The sequence below is a fragment of the Acipenser ruthenus genome, chromosome 13, assembly GCF_902713425.1.
Source record: "Acipenser ruthenus chromosome 13, fAciRut3.2 maternal haplotype, whole genome shotgun sequence".
NCBI lineage: Eukaryota > Metazoa > Chordata > Actinopteri > Acipenseriformes > Acipenseridae > Acipenser > Acipenser ruthenus.
Window position 1 is genome coordinate 2156997 of NC_081201.1, and position 23244 is coordinate 2180240.

The 23244-nt window shown below is 41.6% G+C and overlaps 2 protein-coding genes and 1 non-coding gene across 3 annotated transcripts in view; 1 reads left to right on the top strand and 2 right to left on the bottom strand.

Moving 5' to 3' along the window:
- On the bottom strand, positions 1–6318 carry LOC117417647 (RNA demethylase ALKBH5-like). Its single transcript, XM_034029803.3, has 4 exons — positions 4786–6318; positions 2980–3060; positions 2208–2342; positions 1–2085 (listed from the first exon to the last, which is right to left on the bottom strand). Exons 1-4 carry the CDS (start codon positions 5475–5477, stop codon positions 1902–1904), a joined length of 1092 nt encoding a protein of 363 aa, XP_033885694.3. The 5' UTR covers positions 5478–6318; the 3' UTR covers positions 1–1901.
- Positions 6319–8957: 2639 nt separating this feature from the next.
- LOC117418325 (unconventional myosin-XV-like) overlaps positions 8958–23244 on the bottom strand; it is a 45457-nt gene continuing 31170 nt past the window's right edge. The window contains exons 38-65 of the mRNA XM_059035294.1: positions 22894–23049; positions 22478–22556; positions 22160–22316; positions 21666–21759; positions 20752–21010; positions 20455–20573; positions 20033–20092; positions 19827–19902; positions 19409–19524; positions 18961–19079; positions 18536–18677; positions 17828–17939; positions 16907–17112; positions 16027–16169; positions 15859–15931; positions 15582–15654; positions 15400–15473; positions 14784–14866; positions 14338–14468; positions 14102–14196; positions 13915–13992; positions 13434–13530; positions 12291–12451; positions 11990–12123; positions 11616–11749; positions 11039–11172; positions 10749–10889; positions 8958–9510 (exon numbers count right to left, since the gene is read on the bottom strand). Of these exons, the coding sequence (XP_058891277.1) occupies positions 9409–9510; positions 10749–10889; positions 11039–11172; positions 11616–11749; positions 11990–12123; positions 12291–12451; positions 13434–13530; positions 13915–13992; positions 14102–14196; positions 14338–14468; positions 14784–14866; positions 15400–15473; positions 15582–15654; positions 15859–15931; positions 16027–16169; positions 16907–17112; positions 17828–17939; positions 18536–18677; positions 18961–19079; positions 19409–19524; positions 19827–19902; positions 20033–20092; positions 20455–20573; positions 20752–21010; positions 21666–21759; positions 22160–22316; positions 22478–22556; positions 22894–23049 (3348 nt within the window). The 3' untranslated portion in view covers positions 8958–9408. The remainder of the gene's footprint in view (positions 9511–10748; positions 10890–11038; positions 11173–11615; positions 11750–11989; positions 12124–12290; positions 12452–13433; positions 13531–13914; positions 13993–14101; positions 14197–14337; positions 14469–14783; positions 14867–15399; positions 15474–15581; positions 15655–15858; positions 15932–16026; positions 16170–16906; positions 17113–17827; positions 17940–18535; positions 18678–18960; positions 19080–19408; positions 19525–19826; positions 19903–20032; positions 20093–20454; positions 20574–20751; positions 21011–21665; positions 21760–22159; positions 22317–22477; positions 22557–22893; positions 23050–23244) is intronic.
- Positions 12615–12687, top strand: trnar-ccu (transfer RNA arginine (anticodon CCU)). Its single transcript has one exon. It is a non-coding gene; the product is annotated as a tRNA-Arg (tRNA).

The following is a 23244-nucleotide window of genomic DNA, read 5'->3' on the forward strand; positions in this document are numbered from 1 at the left end:
TGAATTGCTTTCTGCTTTTATTCAATCAAATGTAACAATTTATACAAGTCAGATAATACATGAAGGTCAAAGAACCTACCAGTGGAGCTGTTCAAAAGAATAACAGATATTCATCAATCCCTGCTGTTCCAAACCTCTGCCAGGGTAATCATTTGACTTCTGTTTCCATGGCACAGCCTAGTAAAATTAACTTCAAACAGTAAAGTTCTTACTGCCTAATTCGGGTGTTACAGATCCCTTAGAATGTGAAGCCATCTTTTATTGAATCCATGCTGCAGAGACTCAAGTTGCCAAGGCTGTCTGCATAAATGCAAGCCAGGAGTGCAGCTTTCATATTTGTTAACTACAGAACATCTTGCAATTTAGGTTGGGCATGTAGACATAAAAATGGACATTAAATCTCTTGCTAAAGAGCACACATCTCTGCGGGACTAACTGCTCAGTGAAGTCACCACAAATTAGACCGACCAGTAAGAACTGTTGACTTTTACTTACTCAATTAATTTAAGCAAAATCCAGGAACAAAGAAGATACTTTAGGTTTTTCTTTCACAGCTCCATTAAAGCTTTAAAACAATAACCAGAATACATTTTTTAAATTTTTTTAAATTTTTTTTTTACATAAAATATTTTTCATTTATATAATTCCTTCTTGAGTACAATTTCTTAACCTTTACATAACTGTACATCTTTGTTACAAGCAAATATGTTTTCTCCTTTGAAAACAAGACATCCTATAGGCAACAAAAAAAATGCAAGCATTCGCTTTTCAATTAAACGCAACAATATTTCATCTCTGAAAGCATAAAAAGTGCCCAAATATTAAAACTGTGGCAGGAGACAGGGTGTTTCTATGTTGCTGTTGACAGATCAGATATTGAAGTACTGTATATTTAATTAATATAAACACAAGAGCATCTGTTTCAATAATTTAAAAAGGGACCTTTACATTTTTAATTTGCAACATTTAGATTTGCCACCATTTAAAATGAGATGGCCAAATCGTGAAAGTATAAAATATATTCTAAGTTTTATAATTTGGTTTTAATATTTAACACTTCTTCTTAGCAGACGCTTCTTTGAGTTTGATCTGAAAAGCAGATACTGCACCTTTAACAACTCCAAAATAATTAAAATAAAAAGATAACAATGCAAGCACTGAACAGAGAAGCCTGTGAAATAAATCATGGCAACTTTATTTTATAAGAATTTTCCCACAAACACTCCTACACACGGTCAGATGCACACACTCGTTACAAAGAGTTATATTTTGGTTTGAAAAAAAAAAAGTTGTTGAGCAGGTCTTTGCATATCGGAAATAAAAAAAGAATTAAATCTGCCCACAAAAAAGGCAAGCAAGTTCCTTCCACAAACTTTACAACAGAACACACTTTCTTTAATTACATTCTTCAAACTGATGATCTGAACAATCTGTACTGGCAGCATGAGAATTTAATCTGAGTGGACATGCAGGTACTCCTGCACAGACTTGACTATAGAAGCCTCTCTAAATAACAGTAAGTACCATATCCAAGTATAGTACATACATTGAGATTTTATGAGATGCACAGATACGGAGGAGTGGTCAATTGAACTTGCAGCTGCTTGTAATAATCCTTCTCAGTTACTGTCCACTGCAGCGTCAAGAAAGGGGTCTCCACCCCCCACCATCCCATCCCATCCCATCCCATTAAATCAAAATGTAAGATAAAATAAAATAAAAAAATTTGATCACAACCAGCAGAGTAAATGTTAGTGTGCTGCTTGGTAGCTGATGTCAAAAAAAACAACAAAAAAAAACCAAAAAAAAACTACTTCTAAGCCTGCATGCAAACAAGAGATTTCAATAATTCCCCCAACATGTTGGCTAGACTTGGAGAGCACTCTGCAGACTTCCCTCCCTCAGTGCCGTCTCATTTTCACTTTCCTTGCTGAGTTTGCATTGTCGTCTGTGTCATCGTAACTGTCTGAAGCCTCGTGGGACCTTCTCCAGTAATTCTCTGAACTGGAACCTCTCTTTCTCCTGTGTTCTGGTAAAATGACAGCGCGTCTGTTTTCTTCTTTGTCCATTTCCAATACTCGAGGCCTGCAAAACAACAAAGAACTTAATTGGGGCTCCTGTGCTACATAATTCTTCCAGGTCGTCTTGGCAGAAGCAAACAGTTATAGCCTGGCACAGCAAAGGGTATTCCTTTAGGCCTATCCTACCTATGAGCAGCGTCAGGGTCTGCCTTACGATGCGATCGCTTTGGTTTCAATATCCGAGGTCTTTCTGGGGTGGCAGCAGGTGGATCTGTAGCACTTAATGCCTTGGTTTCCAATCGTGGGGCATCAGACCTTGTTCTAAAATGGAATAAGAAACAAAATGAACCCGCTAGACATGCATCATCACTACTTAATCTGAATAACGCCATCATGTTCAGCCCAGGTCCAAAGTAAACCACACAGAGTGGTGATGTTTTGATATAACCTAAAACGCTACAAGTGAGTCAAACCATAAAAGTAAGCTCATTTTTACAATGAATATACCATTAAAAAGGTCAAGTGTCAGGTTATACAAAGGAGACATGTAAGGTTTGCAGCAGTAGTGTACCATTTGTTTAATTTAATTGCATGTGAAATATAATAGACACCTACAGCATTAACTCTGCAGTAGAATACATTTCTACAACCTCCACGTTGTACTCCCCTTGCCATTTTGCATGCACTTTCTTGTACATTACTGCTACATAAGTTATGTAACTGAGTTTTCCACTTACTTAAAGCCAATCTGTAAACTGAATTAAATGATTCAGGGTGGGAAAAAAAAAGATGATGCAACACCCTGTACAAGCATTTTGCCTCTATGGGTGCCCCAGCAGGGCTGTTAGGACTACACTATTATATAGCTAAATAAATACATCAGTTTTTAAAAGAACAAGAAAATAGCAAAAACTAGGGGCACACATTTAGCTTCTAGCACAGAGTGGCTAATACTTACTTTCTTAGTATGATGACAGCTCTTCTTTCCTTTATATCCTGTGGTCGAATACAGTGGGTAATTTCATCTGCTGCGTAACCGCTGCATAAAAAATTTAAAAAAAAAACACTAGCTTTAAAACTGGGAGCCTTGGGAATAACACTAATGAAAGGAATCTCTACATCAGTGAAATACAGCACCACACAAACTGACCAAGTAAGCACACCTACACACACAAACACACAGCAGGATGACAATAAAAATAACTTTCAGGTGTTAGTTTAGCACTTTAAGAAATATTAAATGTTTAATATTTTTTTTTTTCTGTTTTTGTAACTCACATCAACGTGAATCATTTTAATGAAATGTTTTTTTTTTTCTTAACTGGTGTTTCTTATGTGAAGGATCATGACATAGAAGCGTAGTTCAAGCTCTTACAGGTTTTACTATGAGCTGAAATCTTACACACGTATCCTGATTGCCACGGGCTCAGGTTAAGAGGTTACGCTCCTTGTAAAGCCTAGAGTGGCTTGAACTGACGCTTTATCTGTTACTTGGTATAGTACTATACAATTTAAGATCAGTAAGTATTTTACAATGCATCTCTGTGTTAATTGTAATATAATTACAGTTCTACTGATCTTTAATACATATAGCTGCATCATTACTTTGGTCTGATTTACAGAAGGGATTTGACTCAAGCCTACAATTGGTGCCTTTTGAGGATGCTGCATGTAGCCTCTTAAGTAGCAGAGCATCAGTTAAAACTGGAATTAACTCAATCCCAGATCACGTACTGAGCATCATTGTTTCAATGAAGGATTAAAACAGTAACCCTTTGAATTATTTTTTTTAACAGTGAGTTTGGGTACAAAACTATACTGCTATATAAAAAATAAAAGTATTTCCTCACACATTGGTTTAAATGAATGTCATCCAAGAACCTATAATAGGCCAACTAGAAACAAAGTGTTTGAATCTAATCGCATCAATATCATCTTGTGATTCAAATTCTGTTTTCAAAAGGATCATCTTATTGCATTATACTTCATATGAACATTGACATTTGGTGCATGTCCTACTTTATAAATAGGTAATACAAGAATGAACATTAGGTTTATATACCAATGAGTTTGAGCCATCACCTCTGTTTGTTCAACAAAAAAATAAAATGAAGTTAGTAAATATTCGAATCCGTAAATATTCATAAACACTAGCTCTAAAAACACTGCGACTTTTTTGTTCTACTGAGTGCAAAATTCAAATGAAATGTGCTCAGCATCTGACTATGAAACAGGGGGTGTTGGAAAAACGGAGTCAATCGCTGCAAAAGTTTTGATTAAAGAGATGACTCACTCAGTTACTTGAATTTTTGGTACAGTGCTGTACTGTTTTGTTGAATGCCATCAATCATGCTTATCAGAATGCAGATTTACGGAGTGTTAGAAATACACTCACAGTGTATGCATAACTGCCAAGATACAGGTGCCACTACAAAACGACAGGTTTGGGTTTGTTTTAACACTCTTAGATGGCTTCTAAAAATGGCATATTGACAACAGTTAGAGAAGCCAGATCACAACATTGTGTTCTTTCTACCAGAAGCGATGCTTGTCACTGTGAAGTAACTAAAATACGTTTGGAGAGGAGTCTTTGTTTTTGTACAATAGTTTATGATTTGATAATGCCACCTGCAATATCATATTAAAGTGAGAGACAGGGTGATGCTAGTTTGGACCAGCATGGCAAAGAAGTAACCGTGCACACATGAAAGACAAACCTGTTTACACTATAAATAACATTTCTACAGGGCACAGTCTCACTCACCTTAGCACAGTGACGCTCCCTCGCCTCACTGGAAGGAAAAGCACCGGCTCGGACACTCGGATGGGCTTGAACTGAAACTTGCATCCGAAGCACAGCGCAGAGTCGCTGAAGAATGACACCGACACGATGGGCCTCTCAAAGATGTGGATGGGGTCCACGTGTGAAACGATGCAGCCTCCTGGCTGGTAATCGTTTATAACAGCGCTGTTGACAAAACCTTCAGGGATGACCCGGCTTTCCACCAACTTCTTTATAACCAGTTCATGAACCCAGTCTGGGATGTCATCGACTTCTCCCTTAGAGTATAATCGCTCCTGCCCGGGGCCTCTCTTTTCTAACTGCGCGCCGTAAGTGTAGCCTTCCCCAAAGAAATACTTGTTACGCAGGGGTGCCCGGTCCACCGTGTGCTCCCGGTACAGACCCTTCTCAGCTTTAGATACAACATCGTCGATCTTAGCTTCGATATGGGCGCAGTCCACCGAACTGAAAATGTTCACTTGCCTGATGCCATCCTGCACTTTCTGGGCCTCCACTTCTCTCTGCTCTTCGTAGTCGCTGTAGTCTTCCTCGGAGTCGTGGTATTTACGCTTGCGTCCATTGCTGTAGTCCGACACCTTGGGTTTGTAATCGTCTCTGTGGGGTGTCATAGATTTCAGTTTCTCTCTGAGATCGGTGTAGCCACTCGCTGCCATTTTTATAATGTTATACTACCGGGAGTGCTTAACACATTACATGTTCCCATATTTCAGACTTGTATACAGCTTACCGGTATTTCGCGTGACACGTCTCTGTTTGTGACAGGAAACACTGTCTAATAAGTTAAGTTTCTGGGATGTGCCAACTTTACAGTGGCGTCTTGCTGTACAGCCACCAAACAATCTTTCATATACTGTGCTTTACTATCTAACAAATGTTATTGCTGTGCAGCCTCTCTCTTCGCTGCAGTCTCTAATAACTTACTAGAAAAAAAACGAATTACTCCACTAGCCGGAATTACACGCTTCATCAAAAACTTACTAGCTGAAATGAGAACAGCAGGACTAATACAGATTGCTACGCCGTATTCTTAAATCTGAGGAACAAGCCGATCTCCACGGCAATAACAACTGCACACACAGAAATTCTACAACCCACCAGCAACACTGAAAATGCTGTTTAAGACCGTTTTCATTTCACTATACCCCCCATATCTGCCCTACGTACTGTTTTTCATAATCATACGCGCTTACAAAAACACCAGCCGCTCGTGTAACCCAACCCGCCAAACGCGCACGCTCTCCATTCCGCGCGTGCCCGCTTTATGTTTTTTGTCCTTCCATAGCAACCGCTAGAGCTATCTGGTTAGTACAGATAAATATGTTAAAGTGACACAATCGATGTCAGCAAGGTTAATTTTATTGACCGGCTGTACGTTATATCTCTTTTCTGGTTGTTTTAAGCTGCCGCCGCCGTTCCCCAGAGACCCACCACGATCTCCCGAGTTTCCACAGAGTCCAGCCTCCACAGCATCCTCGAGAAGACGCTGTCGAGGTTCCGCCCACTTGCCTTAAAATGATTGGTCTAAACGCGCCCGTGTTATAGCGGAATGACCGCTCAAGCAAACTGACTGGCTAAAGTACATGTCCCTCAACTGTAGGCAAATATTTGTTTCTTGCGTGGTTGAGAGCCGAAGTTATGGGGGCTTCTTAAAAGTGAAGCTGTCCAAATCAGTGCCTACGTATTTTAAATGGTTCTGTATTTTAATGTTTTCGTACACACATGAAGATATTAGTAATATAATAAATACATTGTTTGCAGATTCAGCGATGCTATCCCTTTAGGTTTTAAATGATAAAACTGCAGCTCAAATACAAATGTGACCGGCAAAACCACATATTCATAGGCCACCTCTGTTATTTTTTTTGCTGGGAAAGTACGTGACTGAAATAGCTTTCCTAGGGAACGCAGAGTTTGCTGAAGCTACTAGAAACCCACCCGTAACATTAATTCGGGTACATACAGTTGTTGTGTAAGGACTAAGCGTTAGACAGGGGTTACACGCAGTGTTACTTGCATGAAATTGAACGACGCAGGGCATATTAAAACTATGCAAGGTGACGTAATAGTTTGAACAACGTGTACATCATTATGTGTTTGTTAAGAGACCAAGTTGTCTCTCTAAATCAAGCCTTTCTGTTTATTTAGCCTATTGTTTTAGTTATTTGGCTAGTGCCCGATGAAGGAGCAATCAAAAATAACAATAAGCCAGTACATAATCATACGTCTGCATACATTATATAATCTTACCTGTTTAATATACTACACATGTGTGTTCTGCTTAATTCTCTGTTGTTGTGTCGTCTTGGCTCTTTATTCATGCATTTTTTTTTATAAACATTTAACACCTGAACTTTAATTCTAGGATCCTGTCCAAGGTTCTAAATAATAATATTTCTAAATGTATATTAACATTACTTGACATTAAAGTAGGGGTTTACAAACGTATGCTCACCTCAAGTTAAAACTAGTGATTTTCGTTAGAGTAGTTAAAACAAATACGTTATGTAAGATAAAATACTCTAATTTTGTTACTCTCAATGTATATACAAGTACCTTATATTTCTTAGGGGTTGGGTATGTAGGTCATGCAGCGTCCACTGTCCTTAATTCTACAGTTGTTGTTTTTTTTAAATCCCGTGAACACAGTATGAAAAATCTATTTTCTTTAATCTCACTTTCTTTGTCAGTTTTAATTATTTCACATCAGCAGACTGCTTAATATTCCCTGACATTCACGTCTGCCTGTCAGAGCCGAAATGTCACGGAAATCATGCATGGGCTGCACGTGAAGCTGTATCTATTTCAATGCATTGCAAAGCAAACGGTCAGATTATTACAATTTACAACTGACTGTCTTCAGAGACACATACATTAACTATAAAACAATATACAGTGGTGTGCACATTTATTAACCCTTCAAGAGTGATCATTTATATCCTATACCTACCTGCATACAAACCTCTGGGTGTGATAATTACAATTTTCAGTCAGTAATCCGTGATATAGAAACAATAGGCACTCCTGTGTGAAAATGTTAGACCACTTTGTGCTTTAATCAGGCATCTTAAACAACTTCTAAAAAGTCTCCTGCATGTTACCATTTGTGGCTTTGATGTTCCTTTTCTCTTACTGTTTTTAAATGAATTGCATGTGTGGCCTAATAAAGTCATCAATTAAATTAGACAATAATTTGTATATTTTGACAAAAGATTTTCAGCAACACTGGTTTGATTTGATATGCACAACAAATCAAAACTACAGCAGAAATGGGGTCTTCTAATACATGTGCACACTACTGTGTATTTCATGTATTTATTTGTATTTTTCAGTTTAGAAAAATAATAAACCATCACACTATTGACCTATACTTGCTGGCCCTGTGAGGCCAACCTTAACATCCAGGAGGATTTATTCTGAACCTCACTGGGCCCTACAGGAGATGGGGGGATGGGATGGGGAGGGACCGGTCTTTGGAGTTGATTTAGTGAGCCAGCTCAGCTGCTTGTTTATTTGCGTCCCCCACACTGCATTCAGATATAGATTTAGCCGAGTCATGTCCTTTGGCACCAGAAACCGTCTCCTCTGTAATGAACTGCTGTAACCACTCCCTGATGGCTGGGTATGATACCCTGAACTGAATACTGAAGGGTTACACTTTCCATGAAGTGTCTCTAATTACTGTGTATTTACATAGTAGTTACTTATTAAATACATGTGTATTAACACATAATTACAATTGTATTATGCCTAGTTACAATGTACTAATGGGTAAGCCTTTTTGCACGCTATAACCCTAACCCTAACCCTAACTCCAAACCCAACCCTTTTCTGATACAATTGTGTACTTCCATATATATCGTGCAAAACAAATGACACATTAATGACAATGTCATTATGCATTTGACTGAGGTCAGGGAGGCTAATCTCTTAATTAATGCTTTGAGGGTGTACTGGGTTGTATTTGCTTGAATGCATGCCTTCCCTTGGACCAATATTAAAAGTTAGTTACTAGTGGGAAATGGACATGTGATTCTTCTATATAGAAGAAGGGGAGCACTGATGTACAGATTATTTAGAGGAAAACAAATAGACTGCTGATTTTAGGGATGCATTTTAATGATCATGAAACAAATACAAACAATAAGTAAAAAAAAAAGTCTTTACAGATTACTGTAAAATACATTTTAAATAATTTTTACAAAAATATTACTATTTTTCTCTTTACCTGATCCATCAGACAAAAAAAAACTCAACGTGTATAAAAATATGAAGTGCAAATGTTGTAAAAGAAGTGTGAAACTCAAGACAAAGAAAGAAAAAAAATTATAACATGGATCTACTTTATATTGCACCTTTGTTTTTGAATATATATTATTTAAAGGTTTAAAGGTAAACGTAAAGGGAAGGATGATTTAAAAAACAATGTACAAAACAAAGTAAAATACTGGTCAGCTTTCTATGAAATGGCATGCATGATTGAGGGTTGGGAGTGATAGCTAAATTAATACCAATGGTTAGCACACATGTTCTGGGTTAAATCAGTTGTGGAGTGGCCCCCCAGTTGTGTCGGGGGAGAGCGGCTGGTTAGAGCAGAGTGATTTCACTAGGTGGGAGAGTCAGTCTCTTCTCACAGGCAGACAGGAGGTTATCCATGTGCATGGCAATGACACGACACAGCTCCAACCCCTGGAACACAAACAAGAAGGAATTAGCACCCCCGTCAGTCAGATCCTTGTAACAACACAACCCTGCTACAACTATCAAAAGACATAGTTTCAGTGTCTCATAGAAGAAACACTGTACAAAAATTACACTGGGGCCTATTATGATCAGCAGTTATATATGAAATGTAACCCTGACTTGAGACAGAGATCAATTAGAAATAGATTGACTCTCTCTGATAATGTTGTGAAAATGAAACTCTTGTTTATAAAGCTGGGAGCATGACCATATAAATATGTCAAACAGACAATTATAATTTTATGTTTATTGCTGTTGTAAATTGTTATTACAATTTAAAATATATTTGGCTTCACGGCACTCATCCGTTATGTGAACTCTGATCCAATAACATTTTAATAAACTCCAGCTATTTCTTTTACTCCAATTACAATTGATCTAAAAAGCATCATGGACCTCAACGCTCCTACTTTTAATATATGAAAAACAAAACCCTCCAACAAGGTAGTCTCAGTGTATTTTTGTCTGTAAACGTTCTGTATAATCCAAGGCTATATCAATGATTTAAACAGTGGCTGCATTGAGATGCGTCAGTTATTTTTATTATTATTCAGTGCTGATAACTGAAGGTGGTGTGGCTAACACAATGAAGTGTCAGTACAAGACGAGATTAGCAGCTCTCTAATGAATCCACAGTGTAATCTGTCTGCTGGCTGTGTGTCACCCAGACCCAGCACAGTACCAGGCATCCCTGCCCTGGAGTATCGGCCAGCCTTTACACACAGCAAGGCGTTTTTATTTTATTGTTGAAATCTTTCTTACAACCTGCGTAGCCAGGGATGGAAATAAGACTCCCATTGCATAGCAGTTTGATCCATTCCTGGCTTTACCATGTGTTTCATAAGAGCTTGTTGCCCATACATGATGGCTAATCAAGCTCGTAGTAAAACCTGAAATGGGTGAAACTGCTATGCAATAGGAGTCTTATTTTCATCCCTGATAGACATAATAGTACAAAAGAACCATCAATTCAGAAACTATTTTGAAGCAGAACAGAGGACATTTGTTTTGCAGAAAGAAAAGAGGAATTCAACCTTCCAAGAAACTCTGTCAGAACATTAAGTGAACTGCTTATTACTGCAACTAAGTTTTTTCGTGCTAGTACGTGAAATGATGACCTTGGCTTTGTACTGTACGGGCTTCAAATGGATGTATCGTTACTCCTGTTCCGCACTCCGCTTTACCTGTTCGAGTTGCAGCTGTGTGATGCGCTGTGACATCAGGTCCCCCAGCATGATCTCCACGTAGGGGACGCTGGAGCCTGCTGTTGGCCTCTGGGTTCGGGTGGACTGCACTTCTTTCAGAGGAAACTTCACCGTCAGCTCCTGGAACATGAATTGTGCCACGGTGTCAACAGCAGGGCAGAACATGCAACACAGGCGCATGCGACACAGGTGCATGCAACACAATCCTGCTTTGTAGTTAAAAGTACAAAGTTACGAGGTGCAACAGAGGGTTTTCTTGTGCCACTTACATGGGTCTCCTTGTTGAGGAAGTTGAGTCCGTTCTGGTTTATGGCCAGGACACAGGGAGAGACGATGGAGCTATTACTGCTGCTCTGGATGTAGAAGAAGGAGGACCCAAACATTGGGAATGCACTCACCAGGCCTGCGATTAATAAGAACACATCAGTACCAGGCGCAGTAACACACATGCACACACACGCACAGTATCACACACAGGCACAGTCACACACACACAATCTCACATTCAGATCGACACACAAATTCACAGGCACAGTAACACACACGCACACACACACACACATTCACACAGGCACAGTCATACACACATTCACACAGACACAGTCACACAGGCACAGTAACACACACGCACACACACAATCATACACATTCACACAGGCACAGTCACACACACACATGCATACACACGTATTCACACAGGCACACACAACTTATAGTAGCACTAAAAGAAACTGAGTACATACTAAAATTAATTCAATTAAACACATGTGTGCAGCATACTTAGAAACACTAAAAGAAAAAGTGCTCCTGTTAAGTGCTCCTGTTTCCTCCCTTCTCTTACTGTACCTAGGAACTGTGCCCGGGCCTGGTGAGGACTCAGAGCCTGGACCTGCTGCATGTGCTGGGTCACCATGTTCAGCCAGGGCTGCGGCCGCTGCTGCCCAAAAAACTGGGGCGGGATATACTCCTGCACCTCCCGGCTGCGTGAACAGGAAAAAAAATATGATATTCTACCTCGCTTCCACTGCTGAAATATGTAGCTGTGTAAATATGTATATTTCATTTTAGACATAGGTGCAGCTAAGATGCATCCTCTGAAAGTCATTACAGCCCTGATTTGTAATAGTTGCAGAAGCTCGTGTTAAATCAGGATTTGAAGTGGTCTGTGATTTCGACGCCTGTCTCAAGGCTGTATCGGGGAGGCTGCCCTCTGCACCTACACGGTGGGGAGGTAGATGCTGTCCTTGGCGCGGTGTTGCAGAGCTGCCAGCTTGGACACCTGCTGCAGCTGCGGCTCGCTCACCTTCCCCTGGGAGAGCACGGTGAGAAGAGCCTTCAGGTAATCTGGGAGGACCTGCCCAAGACAATGCGCACAGGGGTGAGATAAACTGCGCCACCTGCCAGATCCGGGTTCAAAGAGAATTACAATTACAGCAGCATTGCAATTCCAATTCCAATTCCAATGCTATTCTGTTCAATTACAATTCCATTTACAATTCCGCTGCAGTACATCACTCGTACCTGATTGTAGTGCATGGTGACATAAAGCTCATTGTCAAACTTCAGGGGCTGGGACCAGATCACTCTCCTGAACCACAAACTGTAGTTGCTGTCTATCTGCTCCGCCTCTGTGGCTTTGTCCAGGATGTATTCCTTCTTGTTCAAGGGACGGACATTCTGGCCTGCAGAAAGAACACAGTGTCAGTAAAAACACACGCCTGACTCCGAGTTAGTAAGACAACAGACTGTTGAATTAAAAAATACAATTTGCATTAGGTATTAAACATGCTGCAACAAACAGTTAGATCTTTGAAGACCCTCAGCATTAACCAAAAACATCAGCCAGCCCCAGTGGCCTAATGGATAAGGCACTGGCCTCCTAAGCCAGGGATTGTGGGTTCGAGTCCCATCTGGGGTGAACTATTTTTTATAAATTTGAAATTGATTTAAAAAAAAAAAAAAATACACACAATTTCAAAATGTGTGTTTTTCCCTCTTTATTTCTTTATCTATACATTCCCTTTTCGGTACAATGTTAATTAATTGCTATTGTACTTATGATACAAATAACACTGTAGAGCTCAAGAGCAACCTCTACTGACAGCTAGTAATATTACAACATCTTAAAAAACAAAACAAAAAAAAAACCTCTACGTTTCAAAAACAATTGGAGGCAGTTCTGTAACTCGGAATTTAATTATCTTTATTTCACTCAAACCACAGTACAAGGAAGCCTGTCAGTTACTGGTATCAGCTTCTCCTTCAATGTAGTGCACCAACCAACCAACCAACCAACAAACACTCTAGATCTCCTGGTGAAAATGACCAGGTTCTGTTCTCTCCCTGGCTGCTATTCACACCTCATTACATGACAGTTTTAAAGAAAGAACATTTACTTAAACTGAAGTCAGCACACTTTTTTTTTTTTTTTAATTCACCCAGTCAAACCATCAGGACAGCCCTAGACACAAACTTAAAAACCTGAGCAATAACGTGATGCCGAGGACAGTGTAGTTTGGCAAAGTAGAGCATTACAGGACAGACCTCATGTACTCTGCTGTGAGAACAGATTCGCTTGCCTGTACAAGGGTTCAGGAATTCTGTCTGAGCACCTGGACCAGTCCTTAGCCTCCCATTGAAAAGCAGCTGTTGAACGGTACACACCTCTGTTTGTAACCACGAAGATGGCATACTCATCCAGGGCCTCAGGTCTGTGCAGGGCCATTTCATAGCACAGCTCCTCTATGACATCAAGGGCAACCTGGCGCAACAAGCACACTTGTTAAGAGGCTTGATTACATTCAGGGCGGATTTTAAACACTACCAGCCTGTCCTCTGCCTTGGGATTGCCTTTAAAACCACTGATGCCTGCCTCCATTGATATGTATCCTTTGCAGACCGGTGATATTTTATTGGTGTTGCTCCAAACAGACAGCAGTCAGAATAATCTGAAAGATCAGGGGGTTAAGAAGACTATTCTAGCCTTATCCTTACTGCAGGAAAGCTGCCCGTTCAAGCATGAGTTATCAAAGGAGAAACACTAAAAAGATGCACAGGACAGGTATTGCTGTGCATTATTCAGTGCATAGCAGTCCAAATGAACTGTTCCCTGAGTGCAGCATGTTAGCTGTGTTCTTTCACTTACAGAGCAAGTTTTGATTTTAAGGTGTCTCTCGATTCCTCCTGGTAGTAGAAACAGCTGCCGCTTTGAGCTCCTACCAGCCTGGGGGAGACAGGAATAATAAAATCACACAGGCATGGAACACAGGCACAGTAAACACCCGGGACCCAATGTTAAAACACATGGATATTATTAATCCTCTTGCACTGACCACCATGGCCTTGAGTTCCATCCCGCTGGGTAAGTCAATGCGGCCCCCGAACCGGAAAGTCTTTCTCAGGTTCTGTTCGCAAGCCTTAGCGATCCCTAGGGGTGGAAAGAGAAACCTAGTGTTCGTTGTCTGTCTTCATGCCAGTTGTCATAAGCTACATCCAGTACAGTGATTATACAGTGATTTCCAGCCTGAATGAAGAAGCTGGGAGTCTCCATTGTAAATTTGGACTGTACCTTGGAATTGGAGCCCTGGACTCCTGCAGATGTCCTGTAGGAATCGTAAGAGGAAGGGTTTAAGGACCTCAGAGCACCTGTAGTACGCTGTCACTATGTACAGGATCCTCCACCCTCTCTGGCAGCTGTCCCTGGGGGTGTGGAGTAAAATGTGCTGGTAATCATAGGAAAGAAAATGTGCTGGTAATGTGAAACCAGTTTGCTGGAAGTGACTTTGGCAAGTAGAGTTGCTAAAGCAACTTAGGTTAAAATAATTGAAGTGATAAAGCATGTGCAGAATGTATGAGAAATAATGAAATATGGTAAATAAGTAACCATGTAACCTTGTAAAAGGGAGTGGTCTGTGGTTGGTTGCACTTGAGTGAAAATAACACTAAATGAAAGGTACTAGGGACATTTGAGATAGAAATGCCCCTGATTTCTCTGTGAATGGCAGGATCCCTTACGGTTTGGAGCTGGTGTTGCAGGTGACCTGTTTGATGATCTGGCAGTATGTTTCATCCTTCATGACTGCATGCTCTCCACAGTGCTGCACAAACAGAAAGTCAAAGAGCTCACACAGGTGCACTGAGACACCAGGATGGGTACAGAGGTACTGGATCAATAATGTTGAATGGAGGACGGGTGCAAAGGAATGCATTTTAAAGCGATCAAACAAAACAACGTTTAAAATAGGATTGTGCATTATTATGTCTGTCTTTACTTTGTTAATTAAGTACTTTTTCGTTCTTATCCACATAAAGCAGGGGAGTCCAGTCCCGGTCCTGGAGCACCAATGCCGCTCCAGGTTTAACAGGTAACATTATATAATGAACTACTTCAGGGTCTAGATGGAGGTTTAATTGGTTCAATTAAACAATTTAGAACAGGGTTGGAACAAAGACCAGGAGTGGAAAAGCCAACTTTTGCCACACCTGCCGTAAAGCGTTACTGAATAAATCTGTCTAGTGTCAACAGCTTGGAGGTCCATACTTGAAGCTGAACGTTCCCAAGTGTGAGACGTGCATTTAGTTTTTCTCATGCAGTACTGTATGTGCAGAATGTCAAACCGGAGATGAATACCTTTAAAATGATGCCGATGACATCCTGCTCAGTGTGCCCCTTCAGAGGGTAATCTCCCATGAACTTCATGATTGCTGCAGCACAAAGATGAAGGAAACTTTACAAAGAGAATGGTCATCAATGGAAACATAGTAAATCGTGCGACCCTCCCTCAACTACAGTACAGTGTGAGATGTACATACCGAGGAAAACTTCTGCTGCAACTTTGTTCATGTTGTCATCACTGAAATCAATCAGGGACTCCTGGATTGGAGACTGTTTAGAGAGAAAGATACTTCATTTCATCACAGTATCCAACATCTATTTGAGCAACAATGTAACACATTGATAAACATATTTTATATAACATTGAAACCAGTCAGAATCTCAACATCTATAAACATTCATTCATACGAATACATACATATGCATAAATACATACATACATACAGCCATACATACATAAATAGAAGTTGCTACCTTGGTATACTTCACCATATCAGCAGGGTCTCGTAAGCCTTTCCCTTTCTTCGATTTCTGCTTAAATGATTCACTGCAATGAATAAGGAAGATGTGTTATGCATTCATACTGTACAGGAATGGAAAGAGCAGATCCCACAGAATCCACTCGTTTGTTCTGCTGCCGACCTCTTTTTCCTCTGGGCTTCCCTGAAGTATTTCTTGGCAAACTCCACCATGGCGTACTGGCTGTCCTGCAGGATTGCTTCGTCCAGCTCCACGCCAGGGTAGTCCCACAGAGCCTCTGTGTACTGGCTGACTGCCGGAGACTCCTGGGGAGAGACATCAGAGCAGCGCATCAGCACCAGGCACCGCAAACAGCAGCACTGCAGAGGTAAAGCTAGTGAGGGGTAAGGGCAGCGTTGTAGAAGTTAGCGAAAAATGTGATCCTTGTAAGTGGTTACCATCCAACACTTTTTTTAAAGGTAACCGCCACTAATAAAAATCTGAAGTACCCCACCATCGTGTTCACTTTTTTAGTACAAAACCCCTTTGTGCTAAAAAAAAAAAAACAACCCCTAATTAGAACATCCTTGCAAAGTTTTAGAGTTCTGCACGCTTTGCCAGAGCCATACTGAAAAGCAGGCATTGCTTCTCAGGTACACTACTATGAAAAAGTTTAGATATCATATCATTCCCTTATAAAAGTTTACCACAGTATTTTTGCACAGTATTTTTGCACTTTTCCCATGCATTTCCCACAGTTTACTCTGGTTTGCCATGTTTATTAATATACTTTACCATCCCTTGCTGTTCTTTACAGTGCATAAATACAGTACATTTTTAGCATGCTTCCCCTGTGCTTTACTACACTTTGCTATGCTTTTACTATGATAAAATTTTATAAAGGAGTGTCAGTATATTCTTCCACGGTTTGGTCACTCTGTTAGGTGTGCTCAGTGTCCGGTTTGTTTGCATGCCCTCAAAGTGTTTTAGGTGCAAGGGCACACGTTTCTTGTTGTGTGTCCCAGCTCAGGTCCAGTGTGATTGGTGTAGGAGGAGCCCATACCTCAGTGGTTCGGTCTAGTTCGTGAACTGCAGCCGCGGACACCACAGCCACCGCCACTGCGGCCGACGCTGCCACCTTGCCCTGCTTGTTCTTGAGCTCCTCCTTCCTGTCCACAGGCAGTTTGATGAAGTCCGGTGCTGCCACGGGCTGAACGTACTCCATCAGGAATATCCCCGCCCGGCCGTGGATCGCCCCAAACTTCCAGCCTTCGAGGCAGAAAATACATTTTAGATTTTTTTTTTGATAACTCGAGAAAGAATGACTGCGTGGTTTGTATAAAAACACACCTTCATGCAACAATTCGAGGAACCCCATTGCGAGAATAGATTTCTAGGAGAAAGTGTCAGAACCATAAGTGTAGTCGAACACCACTTTGGTAAGAAGCGTTCAATAGCAGCATGGGTTACTGAATAGAGATGGTGCAGTTAGAATAGACACACTAGACACTTCAAGCACTGCAAACAGCTGAAAGCAAACCCGATGCTGCCAGGGCACACAGACCCACCAAAGTCAGACGTGCCCCTCTTCAGTTCCTCCAGATACATCACCTTCTTCCTGACAATGCAGCCATAGTAGTGGCCTGTCAAACAGCCACACCGCGATGCATCAGGTAGACACTTGTATAATGCACACAACCAGACAATGCAAAATGTGCTTTTTTATGCACAGCTCCTTCCCCTTCCACTTTCTGTTTGTCTCCCGATCTTTACATAACCAAAATAAAAAGTCACCTTCTGAATAGCTGTTCCAAGAAGTATTTGTTTATTGTGTGTATTGTTTCTTTTCAATGCGGTATTGTGTTTAAACACATGGGTGTTCACAGTAACTACTATTTCAGCGCTCAACCACCAGGTGGCATCATATGTTTTGTGCAAGAATCCATCCATTCTAAGAATTGATTAACATAGCTGGTGCTCTCACCTGTCTCAAGGCCATCCATTGGCTGTAAATGGATGATGTCACCCTTATGGAAGCTGAGCAGAGCCCTGTCGTCTGTGACATAATTTCTGACGGCGACCACATAGTCCGAGTCCTAGGAAGAAAAAAAAAAAAAAAAAAGAATTGCAGAAGAAATCTATAATATTAAGTTTGATGCATTTCAGCCATATCTAGTGAATCCGTCATGATCTAGTTCCGTGGTTCCCAAACCGGTCCCGAGGACCCACTGTGCCCGCTGGTTTTCATTCCAACTGAGCTCTCGGTTACTTAACTAGACCCTTCATTGAACTTTGCTAAATTAGACCTTTTTAATTGTTTTCAGCTCTTAACAGTTGCATATTTCAAGTTAGCTATGAGATTGTATAAGTAACTGGAACTCTGCAACTGTTTAAAAAGTTAAAATTAAGCAAATTATCAGTTCAATTAAGGGTCTAGTTATGTAACTGAAAGCTCAGTTGGAATGAAAACCAGGACCGGGGTTGGGAACCATTGATCTAGATCTCCAGTCCCAGTCCTGGAGGGCCATTCCACTCCAGTTTGTTTAACAGGTCCAATGAGATAATTAACTACTTCAGGGTCTGGACAGAGGTTTAATTGGTTCAATTAAACAATTCAGAACAGAGCTGGAAAAATGACCAGGACTGGAAGGGCCAACTTTGGCCACCCCTGATCTAGATGAACAAGTCCTACCTTCTTGAGCTCGGTGATGAAGTGGTCGATCATGTTCTTGACGTGCGGGGCTCTGGATGAAAACAGAATGAGCTTCTCGTTGGTCAGGTTGAACTCCAGCATGTTCTTTGAGGGGATGGTCACAAACATGATGTCGGTGTAGCTGGGGAAACAAAGACAACAACGTAAAAAAAACATGCACACTGCGGCGTGTGGCTGAAAACAGAGCAGTGCATTGCCATGGGCTGCGGTCAGCTATTGGTTTGAAAGCAGAGGCATGGGAAGGGGACTTTTTGCCTACATCTGATTTACTGTGTTGGAATGTTGGGGCAGATCTGAAAGAATGTTGCTTCCTTTCCTGTGTGAGGAGATGACATGCAGCAGTGCATTGACAGAGCAGCCAGCCAGCCTGCCAGACATCCAGCCAGCCTGCCCCACAGCCCTACCTGTAGGCTCGGAGGACCCTGAAATGCTCTGCGATGGTCCCATTGCTCTTGATCACCTTCAGCAGCTTGATGCCCTGGTGGGACACAGCCAGGATCTGCACCCCTGTGCCAACACTGCCCTGGAGACACCGGGACGAGACGGGAAGAATGAATAATGAGGGATGAATAATGAGATCTTAGCAAACATCGGATAAACAGAAGGCACTTCACTGAAATGCAGAAAAAAAACGACTGCCTGATACCTCATCACTGGAGGCTGGAGTTAAAATCCCTATGCAGAACAAAGACAACAATCTACTACCCCACAGCGGAGAACACAAATAAAGTAGAGAGAAAAATGACTCTGTAACTTCAAACACTTAATATAGGGTGAATAATAAAGGAGGCAAACAAATGGTTCAGCAGATGCCTTCATCAGAAATCATCCTAATAAAGCTGGTAATCTCACAGTGGCAGGGAAGAGGTGTGAGAAGTAGACATCCCAGGTGTCTCTGGCCGCAGTGACCACTCTCTTCTTGATGCTCTCCTCTCTGATCACAGAGCTCAGATCCACCTTGTTTTCAGCTGTAGAAACAATAGGAGACACATTAACCCTGGCGCTGTGTCTTCGTGTGCCACGCACCCTCCACAACGAGAAGTACAGTGGGAGTCTGAATCAAGACCTGGATTTGATTGAAAGGACAGGCACATGAAACAGCGCTGCTCTGCCTAGACTATAGTTACAGTTTCCAGCATCCAATCCTTTGATCGGAAAGATTACTGAAACGGATTTCAATGTGGAATTACATGCCGCACCTAATTTTAATACATGCACAGTACACAGTGTGTAAAATGTAAAGGAGTATTTTATGGAGCAGAGGACTTACCTAACAACGCCCTCATTTTCAACCGTTCCTCTTTTGTGATCCTGATGCAGCCTTCTGAGAATGCATCGTTCACAATCTGGAAAGACCATAAGCAGCAGTAGGATGGTCAGGGTTTTCTTTACAACGCTGTCAGTCAGATCAGGACCGCTTTATATAGGTGCCATATACAGTATTTGAATTAGACAGCAAACTGTTGGTGAACTTACCTGTTTGAAGATGAGATCCAGCACTAAAGGATTGTTAAAGCTGTCTTTAGGATAGAAAACCTGAAAAAACATGGTTGTGATTATTACTTGTACTTCATAATGTTTTGCATCATATAAAAGACGCTTGGCACTTTACCAGAACTGTAAATGATGCTACATGACAAGCATTGTAATGCAATTAATGAATGGGGAGCAATCTAAGGGTAAGAGCATGAGAACCAGCACTTTGACCTACACACAGATTGCAATTGGTGTTAGAATTACCCTGGAAGGGAACGTGACACTTTTCAGTTGATCTGCAGTCGCTACACTAAGGATCAGTAAACTTTCCTTGCATTGTATGTTAAATCACAGCTGTCTGTCCTGAACCAGCGCTGAGCTGCAGATTGCCCAGGAAGTGATGCAGTCTCGTGGTACTTTACCTCCTTCCTGATGTAGATCTTCCAGGGCACGTTGTTGTAGGTGTAGTACTCCTCGCTGCTCTTCCTGTGTAACTGGGTTTGGATCTTCTCATCTTCCACTGGAAGCTGCCTGGAGACCGCTGTCAGGGACGGACACACAAACCACTTTTTAGAACGCAGACTGCAGGGATACTGTGAACCACACAGTAATTCTTCTGGGGCTCTGAAGACAAGGAGATAGCAAGCCCTCAGTGTTGTATGTGACTATTATTGCTGTCACTGCAGTGATCCTGTGGTTGTTTTGCTCACATCACTTACCTGCCGTGGTGGAGGAGCTCTGTGCAGACCCTGCTGGCACTGGGGGCGTGGCTTTCTTTAGCTTGGTACTGGTGACAGGTTTCAACTTGGCAACCATTTCCTGGGATCCCTTGTCTGTGGCAACAGAGGGGCGGGCGGCAGGGCTGGCAGCAGGGCGAGTGGCAGGGCGAGGAGCAGGGCTGGCAGCAGGGCGGGCGACAGGGCGAGAGGCAGGGCTGGCGACAGGGGGGGCAGCAGGAGTAGCATCAGGGGCCTTCTTCTGGTAATTAATGAGGGAGAGCTGGTAAGAGGTGCAGGGGTTCAACCCTTTTCATTACATACTGGGTGCGTTAAGTAACTGAGAATTTTTCCGCTCACTGATGAAATCCGCTCTGTAGCTCTGAGCTCCTCAGGGGGAGCGGGACTGAGCATGCCATTGAGTGCGTTCGTTCACTGAGCTGCTCTGAGCGGCTCACTTACTTAATACACCCACTGATACAATGATGATGAGCATAAATACAGTATGGCCAGTCCAAATGATCACAAAGACTCTTAATAATATCCTCATCAAACTTATTAGCCCTCCCTTTAGCAAATATTCAGCAATGCATTTAGCAACATATACAGTACCCTGCTGTCATCAATGCATTTAGCAAGTCCAAATCATAGTATAGGGTCACACAGACTGAGGCCATGTCAAGTCCCATTTCCAAGCAATGCTCAATATACTGTAGATAACCATTCTATATCATAAAGGCATTATAAGTGCCTTATTGCAATAATCTATATCATTTCAGTTGTTGTATAGCACCTTTTTTTCAATGGGGTGATCTGTTTTTAAAATAAGCTGCAAAGATATTTCTATGAAAAATATTTGCTAGACAAATGTAGATTTTGTTTTAAGAATTATATTCGAAGTCCAGGTTCACAAGTACCTGTTGTGTCTGAGGAGGCATCTGCTGCTTCAAGATCAACATGGCTTCATCGTGGGGATCAAGCTTCTTCACAAACACCTTCCCAGGCTCCTTTCTGCAAGAACGAGAGAACGCAGTGGAGCTGAAACAGCTTCCTATATCCACTACATCTGTGTTTAAACGGTGGGCACGGCATGACGAACAATGGGAAACCCAGCTATCTCATAGCCGCAGAAGTTTAAACACAGGGAATATCACTGTGCTCAGACCTACTGTCCTATTTAATGACGTAACACAATGGCATCAGGAGCAAACATCCCGAAACTGAGTCCATTGCAAATAGGGGAATGAGTTTGAAGTACTGCTGAAAGACAATTGTGACCCATTGTGGCACTTTTGTTTGATCACACCAGCATTGGAAATCTATTGGTTTAAAAGGAAGACACACACGTGGCTGCACGCTTCAATGGCTGCTTGATAAGTGAATGGCTCCATGTCTGGACCAGCGGTCTGACCTGACTAGCTTGTTGCTGTGCGGAGCGGGTGGCTGGTACTGCTTGATGATGTCCTTGATGTTGTGACTCGGCTCCGGGAAGGGTTCAGAGTTAACGACCATGTGACTCACAGGCTCCTGTGCTGGGGCGACGCGGGGGGGACCGGAGGAGGCAGGAGCTTATTAACAAAAAAAATAACATGGATTCTTAACATCTGATCCACCTAGTTAAACACAGTTATGAAATCATACATTATAAATATATTGAAAATACTGTACACACTCTTTCCATATGGGATTATTATTATGATTATTATTATTATTATTATTAGCTGCTTACTGGACTTGACGGCTGGCTTCTCCTTACTGGGGGCTGGGAAGGCTACTGGTTTGGCATGGGTAGATCTTGGTGGTTTATTCTGTAACAAACAATAAAACAAACACATTAAGTTCCTATGACTTGCTTTGGATGAATATTAAAAAAACAATAGGTACATGTGAACATTACTCCAGCTCCATGTCTATTGACTAGGTATGTGCACTGAGAATGTGTTAATTAATTGAAATTATAACTTTTTTTCCCCAAATCCTAACAGTTAATTGTGTTTACAAATCATAAGTACCCCACAAAAGGCTTATCACTTGGAACACTGTGAGGAAGCTGAATTCATAAAGGCAGTTCTGTAATTCAAATGAATCCCTGCAGGAGAACAGCATGTACTTTAATCCACTCTCCAATGGGACGGATTGACCCACCGGAGCTGGCACTGCAGCCCTGGGGAGGGGGGGCACTGCGGAGGTGCTGTAGGGGAACTGGAAGAGTGGGCTGGTGGGGTAGCTGCTGACAGGACTGGACAGCGGACTGGTCATCTGCTGCTGGAGAGCCATGACTTGCATAGTCATCTGCTGGGCCTGGGAAAACAAGACAAGTTAAACTCTGAGCCAATGCTGAATCTTACTGCGTACATCAATACCATTTATTTACTGGTTTATAAAGCAAGTCTGTTGAAGGCTGAGTGTGTATGTTTTTGGTTTATGAAACATGCGTTTGATATTTTTCACCTGCCATTTTTCAAAATCTACAGTAAAAAGTCAATGTGACGTCGC

What these genes read in the sequence shown, in the direction of transcription:
- LOC117417647 (XM_034029803.3), bottom strand. Translation starts at nt 5,477, where the DNA reads ATGGCAGCGAGTGGCTACACCGATCTCAGAGAGAAACTGAAATCTATG. An exon ending in GGGAGCGTCACTGTGCTAAG is followed by an intron (nt 3,061 to 4,785) that starts GTGAGTGAGACT and finishes TTTTTTATGCAG; the next exon opens with CGGTTACGCAGCAGATGAAA. An exon ending in GCTGTCATCATACTAAGAAA is followed by an intron (nt 2,343 to 2,979) that starts GTAAGTATTAGC and finishes ATTCCATTTTAG; the next exon opens with AACAAGGTCTGATGCCCCAC.